We start from the raw sequence: 20,040 nt of genomic DNA, 5'->3' as shown, positions 1-20,040 counted from the left end.
TCATGACGCTATCATAGTTTTGTCGCAACTGGCGCTCTGTTCTCCTACAGTTAACTTTCAAGCTTTTAAGCTCAGGGGTGTAGCAAGGCGATGACATTTTGACTCTTTTTACTGTAGCAAACTTCTTAGGCGCGACCTTGTCAGCTGCTAATGTTAGCCAGTCATTAAACTGCTGAGCTGCCTTTCTATTATCAGACTCTAGGATATTCAGAGAAGGGTTTAGCCCTGACTTAGTCTCCAACCTTGGTTTTGCCCCATTGTCTGATTAATGCCTTTGAGACTTTAACTTGGGCTCCTGATTGTATGTGAGTGAGTATAAGTTTGAAATGAATGGCCTTATGGTCTTTCCATGGTAAGATTTGTAAATTAGAGACCGCGATGTCTGTGTCACTTGTGAAAATCCCATCCAGCGTGTGACCTGCCAGATGGGTAGATCCACTTACCAATTGTCTGAGGTTAAAAGCCTCAAGATTATCTAGTAGCCTAACAGTGTCTAACAGTGTCTGCATTGCTATTTGCTTCAAGATGGTAATTGAAGTCGCCAAGGATCGTAAGAGGGAGAGGGTCTGTATAAAGTTCCAGGAGCGTCAAGAGAGCTTGAGAAAAAGCTGCTCTGGTTCCTGGCAGACGGTAAATCAGTATCCCCTGGAAAATGTGAAGGTTATTTAGTTTAATGCGGAAATCCATTGCTTCCACTGGAAGAGTAGAAATCTTTTAAGCTGTATTTTGAAATGGTCACGATAAATAATCGCTATCCCTCCTCCTGTGCCTGTCGCTCTATCCTGAGAGAAGTAAGCGTAGCCCTCTGGAACAGCGATGTTCCAGTCAGGAACTGAGGTGCAGTTAGTCCATGTTTCGGTTAGAAAGACAAGGTCTAATTGAAAAAGATGGATAAGGTCTTCCAGCTCGTGTTTGTGTTTAGCTACCGAGCGAGTGTTGACTAGCAAGCATTTAACATGTTCTGTCACTGAGCCCTTAAGACCCCGGTTGCTGTTTTTAAAGGACTCTGTCTTCGCCCCTCTTTTCCCCACATTACCAGTAAGCGTGGGGTTTACCCCAATGTTTGTGAGCAGTTTACACGTACAGTTTAAGCAGTGGCCCCCTAATTTGCTCTCGGTCTGTGGGGAGATATTTTGGGAACCACATGTATTAGCTCAGATCTAACAAGGTTTGCCTACCGTACACTTCTGGTACAGTTTGGCCAGGGGTCCTGGCGCTGGTCGCGTTCCACGCGCTGACGGGCGCAGACGGGCGCAGACGGGCGCAGACGGGCGCAGACGGGCGCAGACGGGCGCAGACGGGCGCAGACGAGCTTCCCTTTGGCGTGCCGGCTGCGCGCCCGCTGCGCAGACGCTCCAGCGCACGTGATATAGTGGTGGGTCGAAAAAGACTAAAGCGCCAACCCCGGTGCAATGCGGTCCCGAGCTAACTTCCGGGTCCCGCAGGGGCCGAGCGCTTGGTAGAGAATGAAGGTCTCAGGTGAGTAAGTTTTAACCAACATGCCCCCCAAAGCAGCGTTTGTTCCGTGTCACTTCTAGCACAGCTAGCGTAAAAAATTGGACTAGTTAAGTTAAAGGAAAAGTTCCAACAGTGCGCTTTAATTAAAACAAAACAGTGAATTTAAAAGCCGCAATTATACAAGTAGGGCAAGCCCCCCCCCAGTCTGATATAATCTCTAAGCTAGGATGGCAAAATTTAAATCCTACCACCTACACGCTGCGTGGACGCTCCAGTGCGCGTGATATAGGGGTGTGTCGAAAAATAATTACCTACCAGGTGGGACACCTGAAGGAGTACTACATCCGGGGAGTGTCGTTTGATATGTTGTAATACTATGCAACGCTTTAATTTGTCCCCAAGCTCATTGACATTCCAACTCAGGAGTTTAAAACTTTTGTCCCAGTGTGTGCTCATTAACACTTGTATGATCTGTGCATTCCTCTTTCTGTCTGCAGATCATGTCGATTTAACCTGTGCTTGTAGTAACCACCCTTCCCCAACCCAACTACCCCCTCCCTGCTCTCCTGCACTCTGGGCTTGAAACTGCCCATCTGACAAACTATTCAGAGTGCCTGTCGCCCAAACTGAAACTAAAAGACTTGTATGGGGGTGAGATGCTCTGCCACCCTGCTCCCTTCCTTGTCTGATGAGCTAATTAGGTTCCCTGGGTGGGGGGCCGACCAACATCAATAAGGTACATTAGGGCAAATAACTCTGCTGACAGAACAACGCCCCTCAATGTGACAAATCAGATCTCTACCACTCAGAGGTCTGTACATACTAAAAATGTCAATATATGCCTAGGGCATCTTACTTTAACACAGTCCCAGTCTTGGCTCTGGATAGGGTTAATATTCAACGAGCTTTATGTCCCCTGGCTCTCTCCAACCTTCTAGCCAGTGCGCAGCCGCTTTAGGATGATCGAAAAACCAGGCTTTTCCATCTGCCTCCACCCGGAGACGGGCCGGAAACAGCAATGCGTATTTGATCCCTGTGTCTCTTAGTTTTTTCTTCACTGCGAGAAACAAACGTCTTTGTCTCTGCACGGTCACGGTGAAGTCCGGGAAGAATGAAGTTTCTGAGTTTTCGTAGGGTAGAGGCGGGGCCACACTGGCATTTTGTAATCTGGCAACTCGGTCCCTATAACTCAACAACTTTGCCAGGATAGGACGTGGAGGGGCACCAGGCTTCGGCTCTCCCCCAGGGACTCTATGCACCCTTTCGACCACGAATAAATTTGGGTTTTAGGTGTTTAAGTATGAGGTCCTCGACGAATAAGTCGGTCGTCTGCCCTTCCGCCTTTTCCAACACCCCGGTAATTTGTACCTCAGTCTTTAAAGCAAAAGAAGATCTTACAGACCAGCTCTGCCTCACAGCTCACTTGTTTCAAAGAGGAAAAGGTTTTAACGAGCTGCTAAAACTGCAGTTCTCGTTTGGTAGCAGAGGGCTATACATTCCTCCCATGACTTGCCAGCAGCACAGTGGGTGATTGAACTTTTGAAAGCATGTCAAACACACAGTATTGTCATTTCAACGGGGCTAAAAGAATCTACTCGCCCTCAAGCAGGTCGAGCTATATTTAGCACCTACTAGTCACATCTGGTGAGTAAACCTAGGCTGGAATGGAACAGGTGTTCTGTTGATTCAGAAAGTGAATGAGCAATAATGATGCCATTAAATCTTGTTTTTATCTTGACATATTTGTGGTCTGTTCAAGGAAAGAGGTCAAATATCAGTCTGTCTATTAACTAACTGCTGCTTGGAAAATGGGGATTATTTTTCTCTTTTTTACTAGAGTTAGAGGTTATTGTCAAGTGAGCTGTCTGAAGAGGTCAGTTATTTTTCTCTAACACATAATATTTAAATAAATAGCCTGTATATTGATATTAGAAATATTTAAAAATATATCAGGAATTACAAAAGCATATTTTTTTGTAAGCAAGAAGTGTGATGCAAACAGAGTTATATAGGAGCAAAACAAGCAGAACACTTTACTTGGTGATGTACAAATGACACATATTTGGTGCACGATTTGAAGCTATAGTCCTCTGCCAGGACAAGGAAGAAGGGCTGTCATGATAATAGGAGGGTAGTGTCTATTTTCCCAACTTCTGTGTTCATGAATTTTCTGCCTAAAGTAAACTAACACAAGAATGTACTTGAAGTTGTACTAGCTCAGAGCAGTGACAGTGGCTAGAACGGTGCATACACCTTTTACAGAGCTTGACATTTCTGTGATCCATTATTTTTTTTAAACTTGCATTATCCAGTTCAGACTGCCTTAGTAGGGCAGGGTTTGATAATTTTACCAGAGATATTGATTAAACATTGAAAAATGAGTGGTTTGCTTGTTCTAGATTCAAGATATAAAGGAGAGGGCTACTTTTCCAGATAGTTTTTACAATCTTTTTTCCATTAAAAGGGGAGCTGCTTTTGCCTACTGACTACCATCTTCTTATGGATGAAGACTTTAAGGAAACTGTACACCAAACAAATTTGCCCAACATGGGAAAAGTATGCAAACCAACCAGGCAGTCCTACTGGTCTATTCATACGGTTTGGGCAACCTCCAGCATCACAGAGGTCATGAGGAGACATAGGCTTCTGATTCTGCAGGGTATGCTTAATTTCAATGACAATTCTGCTGAATTACCCAGGGACTAATTACCCAGACCATAATGTTCAAAATTATCCATGTCGTTCAACATTTATCTACTAAATTTCCAGAGATTTATACTCCTAGAAATAGCAAATGTGCTTGTTATAGGATCAGGATGTATTTCTATATCAAGAGCCTAAAAGGTCAGGGGAACAGCTGGAGAGCAGGACTCCACAATAAATCCTGCAGGTTGCCATTTTACATTATGAGCTAGTGAGATGATTGTATTGGGGAATCATCCAATCTCTTATTCACAAAGGTTATAAACTTTATGTAGATAACTTATATACAGAAGTTCAGTTGTACAAGTTGAATGCACCATAAAGGAATCCCTCAGGAGCTTGTTTGTAAGAAGCTCCAAACAGGCCAGAGCAGTGAGTTGCTTTCTAACCGACTGCCGACTGTCAAATTCATAGATAGGTGGGAAGTATATGTGCTCAATACACTTCATGATGAGAGCATTTATCCAGTCACGGTTTGGGGTCAGTTTGCGTAAGTCAAACTGTATACTTGATTATAACAAATACATAAGCGGTGTTGATGAAAATGACCAGGTTCTTCAACGATATAATGTGAGTCATAAAACTCTCATATTGTATATGAAGTCAGCTAGCCACCTGAATTCGGTAGCAACATACAATGCATATGTCGTTATTGGCTTTTCACCATCAGAACCCTCATTCCTTTCCTAGCCTTTTAGTTGGCTGTTATGGAAAGGCTTACTGCTGTAGAATCAGCAGCTTCTACTTTACTGGTAGTGAAGGATATTGCAAGGCTGTAGGATCACACTTTGCCAACAGCATTCCTACAATAGACCAAGAGTCGCTGAGATCTACAAGGCAGAGTGTGTGCTTGGCAAGGAAAGAAGCAGGGGGATAGATATTACTGCCCCCAATGCCATTTCAGCCCTGTCTGAGTTTTCCACACAAAAGCGAAGTTCTGGGAAACGGACAGAAGTGGAGCAAACAGACTGAGTAAGCGTAAGCACCAAATGACTGTTAATGGACTGTTAATTCACTTGGAGGCCGCCTCTTTTCACTGCACTAAATGTAATTTTACGCTCCCGCCTTGTAGCCCTCTGCCCTCTCTCGGTCCTAGCCTGCCAAATCGCCTGTCCCCCCCCCCTGACGCTGAAAGCAGGTCTGATTAACTGCCGCTCTCTGCCCCGTCATGCCAACGAGATATGGACGTCAATTATCTCCGACGCCTGGGATATCCTGTTCCTTACCGAGTCTTGGCTCACTGATTCCTCCACTCCCGATATCCATCTTGCTACTCCGCCAGGCTACATCTTAAAGGGCATTAATCGTGCAGGAGGCAAACTAGGAGGTGGTCTTGCCATCATCCTAAAATCCCACCTCAAGCTATCCATCACCAAACTGACGAATATCGGGATGATTGAAGCTATGTACTTCACCATCTCGGACTCCGCTGCAGTAATATTGGCGGGTACATTAGTCTACAACCCTCCTACTGCCTCTACTCTCTCATTAACTGCGCTGACCCACCTGTTGGCGGATCTCTCCCTCAAACACCAACATTTTTTGGCGCTAGGAGACTTCAACCTCCACGTGGACAATCCTCTTTGCTCGAAAGCTAACAACCTACTAGAAACAATGCAGAGTCTGAACCCACTTCAGTTAGTCAAAGGCCCCACACATATAGCTGGACATACCCTTGATCTAATCTTTACTAACTTCTCAAATATCTTAGTCCTTCCTTCCCTTCCTCTCACTTGGTCTGACCATCATCTTGTCCCTTTCAACCTAGTGCTAAACTCGAAACCCGCCCCTACGATCCTCAGAAAAGAGCTGGGGAGAAAATGGCATAAAGTCACCTGTGCCACTTTTGATCCCTTATTCCACTTTCAACCGGACCCTCTCTCCAGTGACATTGATGGAAATGTCTCTAGACTCAATTCTGCATTGCTCCATGCCATCGACTCCATCGCCCCCCTCAAACCCATCTCTTCCGCTAGGACCCGCCCCTCTGCCCCTTGGTTTTCCACTACCCTTCGCGAGGAAAAAAGCAGATGCAAACTACTTGAACGCAAGTGGCGGCATAACTACGACCCTGAAGCCAAAGTTATTTACAAAACCGCTCTGAAAAAATTTCTTAAACAAAAAAAAAGCTCTATGAGAGACTACTTCTCACTACAAATTTCCAACGCCAAAAACTCCTCAAAAATCATTTTTAAAATTGTCAAGGAATTCATAAATCCTCCCGCTAGGGCCACGCAGAACACCTCCAGCCAGGCACTATGCGATGGACTCTCGGACTATTTCCTTGATAAAATTGACAACATTTGTACCTCATTCCCTACTGAGATATCCCCCCTGATCCCCAACGTGATGGGCCCGGAATCTGCATCCCTGCAGTCCTATAACAAGCTGACTCTTGACACCGCACTCCGGTTATTCACCCAATGCAGATCTGGCTCCCCCTCCGACCTAATCCCTGCCAGAATCATGGGTGACCTAGCTCCCTCACTAGCCAACTCCTTTCTCTCCATCTGGAATGCCTACCTCCATCATGGCATCTTTCCAACCTCATGGAAGGAAGCACTGCTGGTCCCCATTTTGAAAAAGCCCGATGCCGATCCTACTAAATTTCCTAACTACCGCCCCATTTCCCTTCTCCCCAAACCCGCAAAAATCCTGGAAAAGGCCGTGCAGCTGCAACTAACAGAGTATCTGGAGGACCACTCTCTGCTGCACGACTCTCAGTCCGGATTCAGAGCGGGTTTCAGCACTGAGACCGCTCTTCTGGAAGTAGCTGAGACCATCCGTGAGTGTGTGGATAGGGGCGAGGAGGCCATGTTGGTCCTCCTCGACCTATCCGCCGCTTTTGATACGGTCTCCCACAAAATCCTGCTAAACCGTCTCCAGCAGGTCGGAATCGGTGGCTCCGCGCTCGCGTGGATTGAATCCTTCCTCACTGGCAGAAAACAGAGGGTGATGCTTAGGCCTTTTAAATCAGAGGGTAAACCCCTGCTGTGTGGTGTTCCGCAAGGCTCTGCCCTCAGCCCCCTATTTTTCAACGTCTATCTCGCCCCCCTGGCCGCTGTGGTGGAGTCTTGTGGAGTCAGAGTGGTTTCTTACGCTGATGATACACAGTTGATATTCTCCTTCAGAGACCACTCTGACTCCACTTTTGCCAACTTCCGACAATGTCTGGACAACATCTGTGGCTGGATGACCAACAATCACCTAAGACTGAATGCTGATAAAACAGAAGTCCTGTTTTTTAACCAGAAAAGTCCTATCTCCTCCACCCTGTGGTGGCCCACAGCACTAGACCCTGCGCCCTCCCCTGTCCACTCAGTACGTAACCTGGGCTATCAGTTCGACGACTCACTTTCATGCAAAGCACAAGTCAACAAGGTCACTTCTGCCTGCTTCGCGAAGCTACGCATGATTAAAAAAATCCTTCCCTACCTCCCATTAGACGCCCGCCGAACAATCACCCAGGCCCTCATCACCTCTCACCTGGACTACGCCAACAGCTTATACGCCGGCGCTCCTCAATATCTGATCGATCGGCTCCAGATCGTTCAGAATGCTGCGGCCAGACTGATTGGCAATATCCCCTACCGTCAATCTGTTGCCACCTATCGTAAAGAGCTCCACTGGCTTCCCATTGCAAGCCGCATTGAATTTAAGATCCTCACGCTCGCTTTCCGATCCATCAACGGTCTTGGACCCAACTACCTGAAAAAGCGAGTGTCAATATCCCAATCCACAAGATCACTAAGATCTAACAACTTACGCCTTCTGATTTCACCTCGCTTTCGACGCTCCAGAATGGGCGGCAGAGGGTTCAGCGTACTCACTGCTAAACTCTGGAACTGCCTCCCAACCGACCTCAGGTTCTGCCCGTCTGAATCCATCTTCCGTGCTAAACTAAAAACCTGGCTGTTCTCTAGATCATGATTCCTGGCTTGTAATCAGCTCATTCCGCCCCTCCTCCTTTGAGGTCTGGTTCTAGCGCCGGGACACCCCCTCGGGGGTAGCTGCGCGCTGTATAAACTACATAAATATAAATGGATACATACATTCTGTGCCCCATTATTTGAATAGCTTTGTAGCTTTTTAAATTGCAAACCTGGCAAGCAAGATCGTATTTCAAGAACTTTTCGTCCTAATAGATTTTATCCTCTGTATCTTTACTGACTCCAGTAAAGAAGTAAATGTTGGTCTTGATACGGCTGCTTGCCACTTCAATAGTCTGTTGAAACATGGTGGCGGTTCTGTCTGCTGCTACTGGAATTTAAATGTAAGGGGCACTTAAAAGGTGGCAGTTTGTTGACATGAGTGTTGAGCTGGGCCCATGACTATTAGTATGAATAGATCGCAATAAAGGCGGGTGAACAGTGGTGACTCCTCTGCTAGAGCAGAGGAAAGTTGCACACTTAAGTTCCACTCTAAGACCCTGGGATAAAAAATAAAATGGTAATTCATCACCATTTTATTTTTCCTCCCCTATCCCAAACAGAGTGTAAGAACAGGGACACTGCTTAGGGACAGCAGCAGGGAGGAGGGTGGGCTGGCTATGCACTGTTTAAAGTGCGCATGTCTTTTTGTCCGGACGTCTTGAAACGGCCATCCTCATATGCGCACTTTAAACATCTCTAACCCAAGTCTTAAGACCGCAGGGTTAAAGAAAGTGCAGGACTCCAGATCGATGTGAAGCGCCCGAGTGCTCCCTATAATCAGGGCCCTGCTCTCATGCTGTGAGAGCAGCTCCCCGATTTGAGGGAGTTGCAGAAACCAGTTCACGGGGCCATCGGATGAAGAAGAGCTCCGGAGCCGTGGACGTTGTTGGTAAGTCTTCTTTTTAATTTAATTTTTTTAGACACGTTCCCGCCCACCCTCCAAGAGATGCCAACCGCCCCGTGTGTGAATGGACCATACAGTAGTCGGTGCCTTGATAGGACTGGTGCCTTGACATGACTTTATGGCTCACAACAAGTTAGTTGTGGGCTCAGTTTACTGATGCTCAAATTATTTTCCTTAAGGATATTTCCCAGTTTTGATTTAGTGAAGCCATTTGTCAATGGTATATGGATTTTAAACCAATGACTGCTGGTTGTTCCAAAACCAGCCAGGAAATATCTGATGCACGTCATCTTATAGCACAAGAAAAATCAACAGATAAAAACATTTTAGGGGACATCCTTAAACAGGATACCATATTGAAGCCAGTCACACCTATTGACATTGTGCTGCAGGTAAATTCTCAATAGCTCGTCTGGAGAGTACTATAAGACACAATTTCAGCTTCTCAGATTGCCTAAAAAACTTCTGTACCAAACAGCCCTCAGAGTTTACTACAATATTTTCGAGCTATTTCAGCCAGCTTAAAGGGAACAATAACATCCTCTAACATTTTTTAAACTTAACACCCGGAGGAGTTCAGGCAGAAGTAAACTGCATGGATCCTAGTAACTTTTCCTACCCTTAACCGTAGCCTAAATTCTTACATTTTCTTCAAGTTTCTGTGACAAAATCTTCAGGAATTTGGGAAGACCCACAAAATTCCCATCACCCACCTTTCCCACAATTCCCCCAATAAAAATGCGACCCCACTTGTGAGGCTCAGCGTACCGCCTGTGACAGAAAAGGTCTAAAAAAATCAACAGGGGTACATCAACATTGCGTGTAAAAAAAAGTTTGTTTTTTTAAGAACACCCATTTTGCGATTGGGTTACTGCAGTATTTGGGCCTGGGCTCAGCCGCCACCCAGGGTAGCTGACCGAATCGAGACATCAGGGGCTCTACGGTGGCTTTCAGAAGGACAACCATCTGCAGTGGGAAAGGTAGTCCACTGTCCTCTAAATGGCGAGAATAGGTACTGGGTGGGAAATGGAGAAATCCTTTTCTAAAATCTGTAGGACCCACTGTCTGTCACACTGTCTCACCTGGCTTGCGAAAAGGATGACACTACCCCCAACAGGCTGCTTGTAGAACTTCAGGGAAAGCTAATGCAGCATACAAGGTGGCACAGTGGAGGAGTGAAACTGTTGGCCAGCTCTGCCTTTAGTGTTACCTCTGCCCTTATATTGCTTGGGGAATTGAGTATACTGATGGACTGGCTGGTTTGTTGGGATGCTGTTGGCGAAATGAGAACCTTGTGGGGAGCCCCAATTGTTCCTGTCCAGTCAATGGAAGTTCTGGTCCAGAGACGATAGGCCCAAGGAACAGGCAGTTGCTCTCTCTTTGTTGAATTTCTGCAGGCCTGAATCTTCCTTTCCCTTAAACAACTGAGAGCTATCAAATGGCCATATCCATGTGGCTAATCAGCACATTGTCTGAAAAGCAAGTGGATCTTACCCAGACATGCCTCTTTAGAGCTACTAAGGAGCTCATGGCCCTGTCCACAAAGTATACTGTATCCAGACCTGCTCTGATTATTTTCCTGGAGACATCTTGACATCCCTAACCACCTCTGAAAAGTGTTCTTTAGATGTTTCAGCAAGGTAGGCACCACCACGTTAGCCATTTCCCAGAAAGTGTGCCATTCACATAACACAGGGCTCTGGTCCATGCTGAAAACACATTTTACCCATGTCTTCCAGCTTCTTTGGTTCCCTATCTGGAGGTGCGGTGGAGAAAATGCTCCTGGATTTCACATGGTGGTGGAGGAAGCTTGCACTACTAACCTTTCTATTGGGGGTAGTGGAGTTGTAGTCTAGAAGTCTGCATCCCCCACAGTAGGTCTATCAGCGGATAATTAGGCTATATGCCAGAGGGTCAGAAAGTGACTTGTCCCAAACTTCTTTCTTAGGCTCAAATACAGCCTCATCAGTGCGGCTCCAGCCAGAATTGAAGACATGCCTTGTGAAAGACCTCTGTCATCAAATGATACCGGGGGAAAACCCACGAGCAGCATCCCAATCAGAATCCGGTGCAGAACCATGGTGCACCAGGAGGGATTTCTGCATTCCAGAAGATAGCCAAATTCGTGGAACCCAGTATCAGTAACTCCAGGTAGTTAGGAAGAGGCCCGGAACAAAAAACAGCAATGGGGCTAGAGCCAACAGAGGTCCCAATGGTGGCATAAGCAAAGGAACAGGGGTAGGAGCGAGAGAGTGCAGCTTTGCTGGTAAAGGGGCCTTGGGTGAACTGATGTCTACAAGCTCTGGCTTTGAAGAGAACTTGGCATGATGAGGGGGGGAATGTTGAGGTGACATACCTCATGATCAGGAGCAATGTCGAGGTCTGGAATTGTAATCTGTTTAATTCTGAGCTAGGGAGCACTCCTGTTCTTCAATTATCTTTATACTTTGAAAAATGGTGCTGCGGTTCTTAGGGGTTGTCAGTCCCTAAGTATGAAACACTAGTTATGTTGGGTATGTTGGCCCAACGAACCATGCACTATCCACTTGGTGCTATGCACCTAAACAATTTATATTTTCTTAACAAACAATGGATTTTCTGTTTTGTTTAATTGCTTCTATTTATTTTTAGATATTTTTTATCTTATTTTCATCTGTATATTACCAAATTATGACATTGTATTTCTATGAATTGTATTACATTCACAAAACCACAACATTAGCATTACATTTCATGTTACATTCAACAATGTTATGTGCTGTACAATTTCTATAAAGTGCCCGGTGCCCAATGCATTTCGGCACTACCAAGGTGCCTTCATCAGGGGCGAATCTGTAAGGAATAAATAAAAATGACCATGTAATTTCACTTTTAAGATACCCATGGATGGTGTTATATGTGTATCCTGTGTGTTATCATACCTGTTCTCGTATTGCTCAATTCTTAAATCCTGTGTGAAAAAATTTAATCTATTTATTCTCTCAGCCAAGCCAAGTATAACAATGCATCCTGAGAATAAACCAAGTTTGGATTGCTAACATTAGCTTACCACAAATCTCGAGTCTTCAAAAGTACCCTAAACAACAAACAAGGAATATATTCAGTTTCCTGCTCACTACTACAAACCATTTTCATATAGCTAAAACCACTCCTATATATAGACTGGCATACCTGTTGTTCCAGCACTGTTCTGTTTCTGCAAAACATAATGACAAATCACGTATGCTATATTAGTACTCCAATGTACTGAACCGTAAGTTATATTTCATGTCAATTCCACTCCCGCATACCTGTTGAATGCGTCCATGCGATGTTCACTACGAAACATAAACAAACATATTCGCCGTCAATACTCAAGCCCATCGCGAATTGCTACTCCTCATCTACATACCTTTCGGTACAACCGAAAACCCCTTTCCTTGTTTTCAAACAATTCTCTCCGTATCAAAACGACCTTCTCTCCAATCAAAGAGTGTCTCAACTGTTACCGATAGTTCCGCATCTCATAACAGTCTCCCGCGCGCCTGAACACAAAGACATAAACAACGGACTAGTGCGCTACCATTGATCGAGTCGCGGACGCCATATTTCAATGGGTTATTTTCAGCATGAATGCTGTACGTATCACCTGCGCTCGGTTTTCAAACCGCGTCCTACCTAATATCTTAAGTTTAATGTATGAATTGTGAATAAAATATGAATGTCACATTGCAGTGACCAAGCAATTCTATTGTTATTACCAACATAAGTTCCAACTTAAACACTACCTTCCTGCCGCGGACGCCATATTATAAGGTGTTGTTATCTCGCTAACACCGAACGCTAACCAACCATGTTATACAAACCCTCGTCCTGACTGATGTACTCAGTATTTTATTAATGTATTCACCCTGTGGTAGATGTTTTGTGATACCTTCAGGTTTATGTTCAAAAGAATATGTTAAGGGCAATGATGGTGCGTATTATAAATTGTACAATGTAAACCAATATATTCAAATGCACGATAAGTTTTCAATGGATACTGTTGTATCTTAATCACATGTCTTAATATACATTGCAATTAAATCTCAAAACCCTATGTTATTTGTCTTAGTGCTATAATGTAATAAAGTTGGTTGATTTTATGCAATTGCTTGGGTTTTTGATATTCATAATTTTTCAGTTCATATGCGCTGACCCATAAGGGCTCTGATTTTAATATCTGCATGAGATGCTTTATTTGCTCATAGGAAGCAAGATACATCATATTTATCGTTAAGACCGATGGGAGCCATCATGTGTAAGTTTTTGATCCAAAATAGTTCTCTTTGCAACAATCTTTGGTGGTTATTGATTCCTGCCTTTATGGGTACTTGTTCAATGATAAAGAACCGCAATTGAGAGATTGTGTGACCTGTGTCTCTCCAGTGAACTGCTAAGGGTGACGTTAGGTTTAAGTTGCTCATCATTGCAAGGAATGGGTGGACAAAAGGGAGATGCACTGTCGCTTACCTCCAATGTGGTAATTGAGCTAATCCATAGTTCTCACATGCTGCTGAGAGGCCTCGACACAGCTTTGTTTTAACCCTCCCTCCCTTCTTATTAAATGTGTTATGGTGCAAGGTCACGTAACCCATAGCAGGACCAAATAAGAAAACAGAGTGATGGTTAGTGCATTTCTCCCAACTTTACCCAATCACAGGTAAGAACAAATGTAAATACAAGAGAGGAACTAAACGCAAAAGTGCTCGGAGTACACTGACCACAGCCATTAAAATCTTGTCAGTATTGAGAGTGCTCGAGGTCCCAAACTGCTAAGAGAACTTTACATGTCGCTAGGGATAATTTGAATTGGACAGGGGCTGATAAATCAAAGAATATGACGAGGGATCATTAATTTCTCAGCCAACAGTGAAGGTTTTCATCTTTATTTCAATGTCCCATAATACTTGAAGGAAGGTGTGCATTTACAAACATGATTAGTGTTAGTTCTGGCCCTTTTGGGTTATCCCCAAACTTTTTGCCTTCCTCCGCCAATTTTTCTGACCACCTTTTTGTTGGCTTTAGGACTCCGGGCACTTTACCACTGCTAATCAGTGCTAAAGGGCACGTGTTCTCTCCTCTAAACATGGTATGATTAGTTTACACCTGTTTGGCATATATGATTTACCTGAAAGTCCCTCGTAAAATGGTATCCTATTTACCCAGGGCCTGTAAATTAAATACTACTAGTGGGCCTGCAGCACTGCTTGTGCGACCCACAGATGTAGCCTTTAAAACCTATCTCAGGCCTGCCACCACAGGGCCTGTGTGCGCAGTTTACTGCCACTTTCACTTGCCATTTAAAACTACTTGTCAAGCCTTAAACTTCCCTTTTTCTACACATAGGTCACCCTTAAGGTAGGCCCTATGGGGAGGGTGCTGTGTAAGTAAAAGGTAGGACATGAGCCTTTATGTGTAGCATGTCCTCATAGTGACTATTTCGTTTTTCTTTGGTGTTCGGCCTACTCCTCGAATAGGCTAGCATGGGAATTCACTTATATATTTTTAAGTGGTAATTCATGATCAGAAAGTAGTGGGTAGTGGAGCAGTAATGTTTGGTATGTTAAGAAGAGTTGTGATAAATCCTACTTACTGGTGCAGTTAGATTTTACATAACCATTTTAGAAATGGCACTTTTAGAAACTGAAAAAGACACACAAATGATAGATGGAATGTGGAACAAATCAAACATTCACTCCCAGTCAAGAAATCTGGGTTAAATCGATTGTTCCTTTGCTCACCATGCCACACCAGCTCAGACCCAGCCATATGCTCCTCATGTGGTCCTCTCTGGACCAGAAATAAGCATCCTCAGACCGGTTTCAGTGTATCACCCCATATCGGGCCAGGCCAACTTGAAGCTGGTGTAATAGAGAGTACAACTGGATTAAGACCAGATCTGTGACTGAGGATGAATGTTTGATTTGTTCAACATTCCGTCCATCATTTGTTCTGTTTACTTTTGTCGCCTTAAGTGGGAAGGGTATGCCCAGACGTGGGTACTGTGTTCGCTACGCCACCAGATTCAAGCTTGGCTGGCTGATGAGGGTTGATATCCCGAAACCAGTTCCAGGATGCTTGTTCCAGGTTCAAGGAGGATATGGCCAGGCAGTTTGGACTGGACTGTTCCCATGGGGAGCATATGGCTGGGTATAAACTGGAATGGAATGGTGTGCAAAAAAACAAACCACATGGATTTAACCCAGATCTGTGACTGAGGGTCAATGTTTGATTTGTTCAGCATTCCATCAATCAGCTGTTCTTTTTACTTTAAGAAAGTGTGCATTTCACTGTGTTTATAACTCTGTGCTTAGCAACCTGAATCCAACACACGTCTCAGCTAGGGTGACTGCTACACTTGGTGCATACTTTCCAGACAGCCACAACACATTAATGGCTGGGTGTGACAGGGGATACATCCACATTCATCTGCATACTGATAGTCTTCCTGGGATAGGGAAGGGAGAGGTGGTTGACACTTAAAATTTGCATGCGTTGTGTCCTGCCCTCACACAAAGAGCTGAGTTACCCCCTACTGATCATCAGGAGCCAAGGCAGGGTTGGAAGGGATTGTTGCGCACTTCAAATGGTTCCTTCGAAGTCACCCCCTGATCAAAGACAATTTTGAGTATAAGTATTGGGCTTTGACCCCTCCTCCCCCTTTTTTTTAGGCACTGCGTTGAGTTGTAGCCAGAGGCTGCTGGCTCTACAAACTGCACACTGCCAGAGGACTGCTTTGCTGGCAGAAGGAACTGCCATTTTGACTACTTGCTTTGCTGTGCTGGCCTGTTGCCTGCTGGGCTGCTGGAGTAACTGCCACTCTGCTGAAGTAACACTAATGTACTGACCGGCCTGCTCCTCACCTTGTGTTCCAGTGTTCTCCAAGGGCATGTTGGCTTGCCCCCTGTTTTTGCAATTTCAGGGCCATCAGAAATTGCACTTACACACTGCTGTCGTTTGACTCTGCCACCTGTGAATCTGGCAGCAGTGTGTTCTAAAGTGGGAGCCATTATTGACTGTCCTAGTTGTATAACCTGCGTGTGGAGCGTTTCTCTTGCTCTGCAAGTGCTGAGTGCTTTATATATGATCCCAGAGCAACAGAGGCCCTTTCTCCTTAAGGAAGCACCCCCCAGAAGATGTAGTGCTACGTGAGGCCATCCTGCGAGGCCCTAACCCCCAACCTATTGCCAGCACCCCTGTGGAAGGCAATTTTAGCAAGGGCAGAGCCGCATTCCCATACGACGCATTGTCCGGGAAACAAGTGTGTCCCTTGAGCCGGTGCCCTCACTACACTAGTGCTATGGGAAGAAGATGTCACGAGGGAGCCTGGGGGCCTCTAGTGTTAGAGTTGAGCCCTGTTCAAACCCACCCCATTCAGAGAGAGAGAGATCAGTTACCTCTTGGCCATTCCCAGTCTGGTCTGTCTCTAACCGAAGTATGCCGCTTACAGGGTGGTTGACTTTCCGAGCAGCGACAGGGCCCACCTACCCCTTGGAAGGGGGAAGCTGCCAGTGTTACCTGCTTCTTCATGCTGCATCTATAAGGTACTGTACACCTCTGCAGCTGCAACGGGTGCTCCCAGGCAGCAGGATTGGTAGCCGAGAAACCAAGCAAGTTCCTTCGCATGCCCCTGAAGTTTAGCGCCACAGTATGAAGAAGCAACTAATTATCACTGACGCACTAGCCCTGGGCTCACTGTCCTTTTGACTGCTGGTTTGCGTACTTTGCATAGGAGTGTCTGAAACCTTTCTGTTTTGCTCATTTCACCCATGCGAACACTGCTAGTTCTGGGTGCTGCTTGAATTGACAGAGTACTTCTGTGAGACTTTACAGAAATTACTATATAATTTGCAGTAAACAAAATGGCGCCCTATATTGTGTTCATAAAAACACTTGTTTCAGTCAAGCCATAGTGATTACCATAACCCTGCAAAAAGCAGTGATGGGGTTCCTATGCATATGTATCTTTATTGTTACTGATGTGTTTTTCTGCTGCATGTCAAGCCTTAAGTATTTCCTGCTGTATGTTGTCTTTTTGCCTTATATAGTCCAGGACAACGAGTATTATCTGAGTAGTTACACTGGATACACAGTATTTATGATTCATGTAGCTTTGGTTTGATTTTATGTAAAATATTATATCGTTTTTAATATAATCATGTGTAAAGTCTCTTTTGTGGTGTATTCAATGTGTTGCTGTGTGAGTGTGTTGCGCAAAAGCTTTACAAATTGCCTTTAAAAAGCCTGACTGCTTTGCGCCAAGCTAACAGATGGTGAGCACAGGTTATCGCTGGTGTGTAACTTACTTAGTCTGACTAGAGTGGTGGGTTCTTCCTGGCTTAGGTGCATACCCTAGCCAACCAGATACCCCATTTCTAACAATTGGTAATTATGGACTTGGAACTTCAGACCAGCAGAGAATTACATATACAACACATAGAATGGTGAAAATCCTTAGGCATGCAGCCAAATCACATGTAGAAAAGTTTTCTTTTAGTATGTTGTCACTTGTCCTATGCTAGTTCTGGATTAAAATGAAAAGGAATAGAGTTTTCATTTATATGCACAGAACATTAGCAAAGAAACTGCACACACATTAAGATATGGTGTCTCCCCTGACATTGTAGAATGTTAAGAATAACAGAACGTGGCAGGATTAACAAAAACAAAGAACATTCTCTGTGAGAATTGGGGCAGTTTAAAGAAGACATATCTAAATCACAACCAACACTCCATTCACCATTCTTGCTTGGCACTTCCCCCAAAAACAGTCAAAAATACGTACAGTTTAGTCTGGGGATCGTTCCATCTGCTGTGATTGAATTGATGTCTGATGTCCCATAAGAATTCACAATACTGATACTGAAGAGTTTCTTTCGGCAACTCTGGGCTTTCACTTTCTTTGGAACATTACTGACTGGAGAGGCTGCCCGTTCTGCATGCTCATCTTCAACCTTGACCTCAGGCTGGTCGTTCGTATCTTCCTTTGCTATCTGCAGGAATTCCTCAACAGCATTCTGATGATCCATCTCATCTTCCTCACCTACAATATGAACAAAACAGTCATTCACCACACATATTCATGGACTGGAGCATTGGTGCAAATATGTCCTCCTTCAGGGAGACATAGCTAACCCACAAAGGATTAAATGAGTAGTAGTATAATTGTGCTGGATGTTTCCCTACTATTTAGTTACAATCTTCTAAATATTGCCTACCAGTCTAGCAGATCTCATTATTTTTCAAATATTTGTTTTTAAATAAATACTTATTCTTAAATGAAACTAGTTAAATAAAACCGCTTCAGAGAACGCAAGCACTGATAAAGTGGACTCCATCCTTTTAAGGCTCACAACCAATGAACACCAGAAATTCTTGCCGCAGGTTACTTACCACTATTTTTCATTAAGCTTAGCGACTAACTACTTTTCTTTCTTCAACAGGAAATGGTAGACTGGGAAGTTTATAAAGAGGGATGTCTACATTGGACAACGAAATCCAGAGATATTCCAGATTTCTAAAATATCTACAAGTATGTAATGTACGTATAATTACTTGAAATGAGAATCACGGGCGCTGTTATCCTGTACATAAATCAGGACTCCAGCTATCCGACCAACTTTGAAAAAACTTCGAGTAGATAAAGACAGCCATGATTGAGAAATAAGACCAGCCATTAGCTCAGGCTTCCACAACCAGCAGCAGGTGAGCTACTGGTTGCTCTCCATCTACTTGTAAGTAGCTCTCCTCTGTGCAGCCGAGCTTACTAAATTAGAAACTTTTTTGCTTGGCTGAATTAATACAGGCATACCAAAACTGAAAAAACAGCATGCGTGAGAAAATGTGTGTATTTTCAGACTTTAATTTAATGTATAGAGAAAATTGGTGAAATTTCTAAAATATATTAATAATAATAATCCACATTTGTAATAATAATCCCCATTTGTAAAGCCCAAACAATCACCCGTAAGGGTCTCCAGGCGCTCGGGGCTGTCGGGAAGATTAAGCAAGCTATTGCCCAGAGTCACATGATGTTGGGCTAATTTGCCGGCATCGCCGGGGATCGAACCTTGATCCCCAGATTCCAGCGTCAGTTGCCCTGGCCGTGGCACCACACCTCTCCCTTGGGGACTTGGGGATACTTATTAGTAATATTATTACATGGAAATTGCAACTATAGTTGCTAGCCATGTAGAAGTCTGGACAAGGCTTTTTAGTTTTTTTGTTTTTTGCATTACAACTGGCAATCCTGCATGATGCAATTTTGGCAATTTTGGGAATCTTGCATATAGTGACCACTAATGTAATCTTGTCTGATATGGTCACTATTACAACATTAATAATAATAGTAGCTCGCTATGATTTTCATTGAACATAAAGGAGTTTTTGTATCCCAGAAAATGTTGGAGACACCAGGTGTAGGCAGTAAGGTTAGCTAAATAAAAAAGAAAAACCTTGTTGCAAGCTTTTTACTGGTCACATCCTACCATGCATACTGGTCAATATATTATCTAATGCATTTTCAGATGTAGTTACTCTCACACGGTCATCGTGGTTTTGCAGTTGAATCACAAGTTACTACTTGTGTAACGATATATCTGTAAGAGACATTAGTTAGTGATCAATTCATTACCTTAGAATATCCCCAGGCATCAGACTGGATACGGAAAGTTTTGCTTAGCAGTACCCCTGCGTGCCTGTAGGTGTCGTCCTGCGGCTCCGCGCCCGTCACTGGCGTCGTAAACGCAGAGATGGCGTCACGGAGAGTACTTACCCGCCACCCATGCGTGTAGACGTCAGTTCTGTACACGACTTTCCATGTCAGGAACGCAGAGCCATGTAATATACTGACCATTGGTGCATAAAACTAGGGCCCTAAAAGGGATGACCTTAACCCTAGTAATTAGTTCGCAGAACGGAAAGGATGGCTGGGGCAGTAAGGAATCTATCACTAACTAATGTCTCTTACAGATGCACAAGTTACTACTTGTGTAACGATATATCTGTTAGAGACATTAGTTA

At 44.2% G+C, this 20,040-nt stretch overlaps 1 protein-coding gene across 1 annotated transcript in view; it reads right to left on the bottom strand.

Moving 5' to 3' along the window:
- The window catches only part of USP4 (ubiquitin specific peptidase 4), a 742,179-nt gene that overhangs the window by 174,426 nt on the left and 547,713 nt on the right, over positions 1 to 20,040 (bottom strand). The window contains exon 16 of the mRNA XM_078661202.1: positions 17,804 to 18,061. Coding sequence (XP_078517328.1) covers positions 17,804 to 18,061 — 258 coding nt within the window. The remainder of the gene's footprint in view (positions 1 to 17,803; positions 18,062 to 20,040) is intronic.

The sequence above is a fragment of the Lissotriton helveticus genome, chromosome 9 (assembly GCF_964261635.1).
Source record: "Lissotriton helveticus chromosome 9, aLisHel1.1, whole genome shotgun sequence".
In the NCBI taxonomy this organism is placed as follows: domain Eukaryota; kingdom Metazoa; phylum Chordata; class Amphibia; order Caudata; family Salamandridae; genus Lissotriton; species Lissotriton helveticus.
This window is presented reverse-complemented; position numbering and strand designations above follow the sequence as displayed.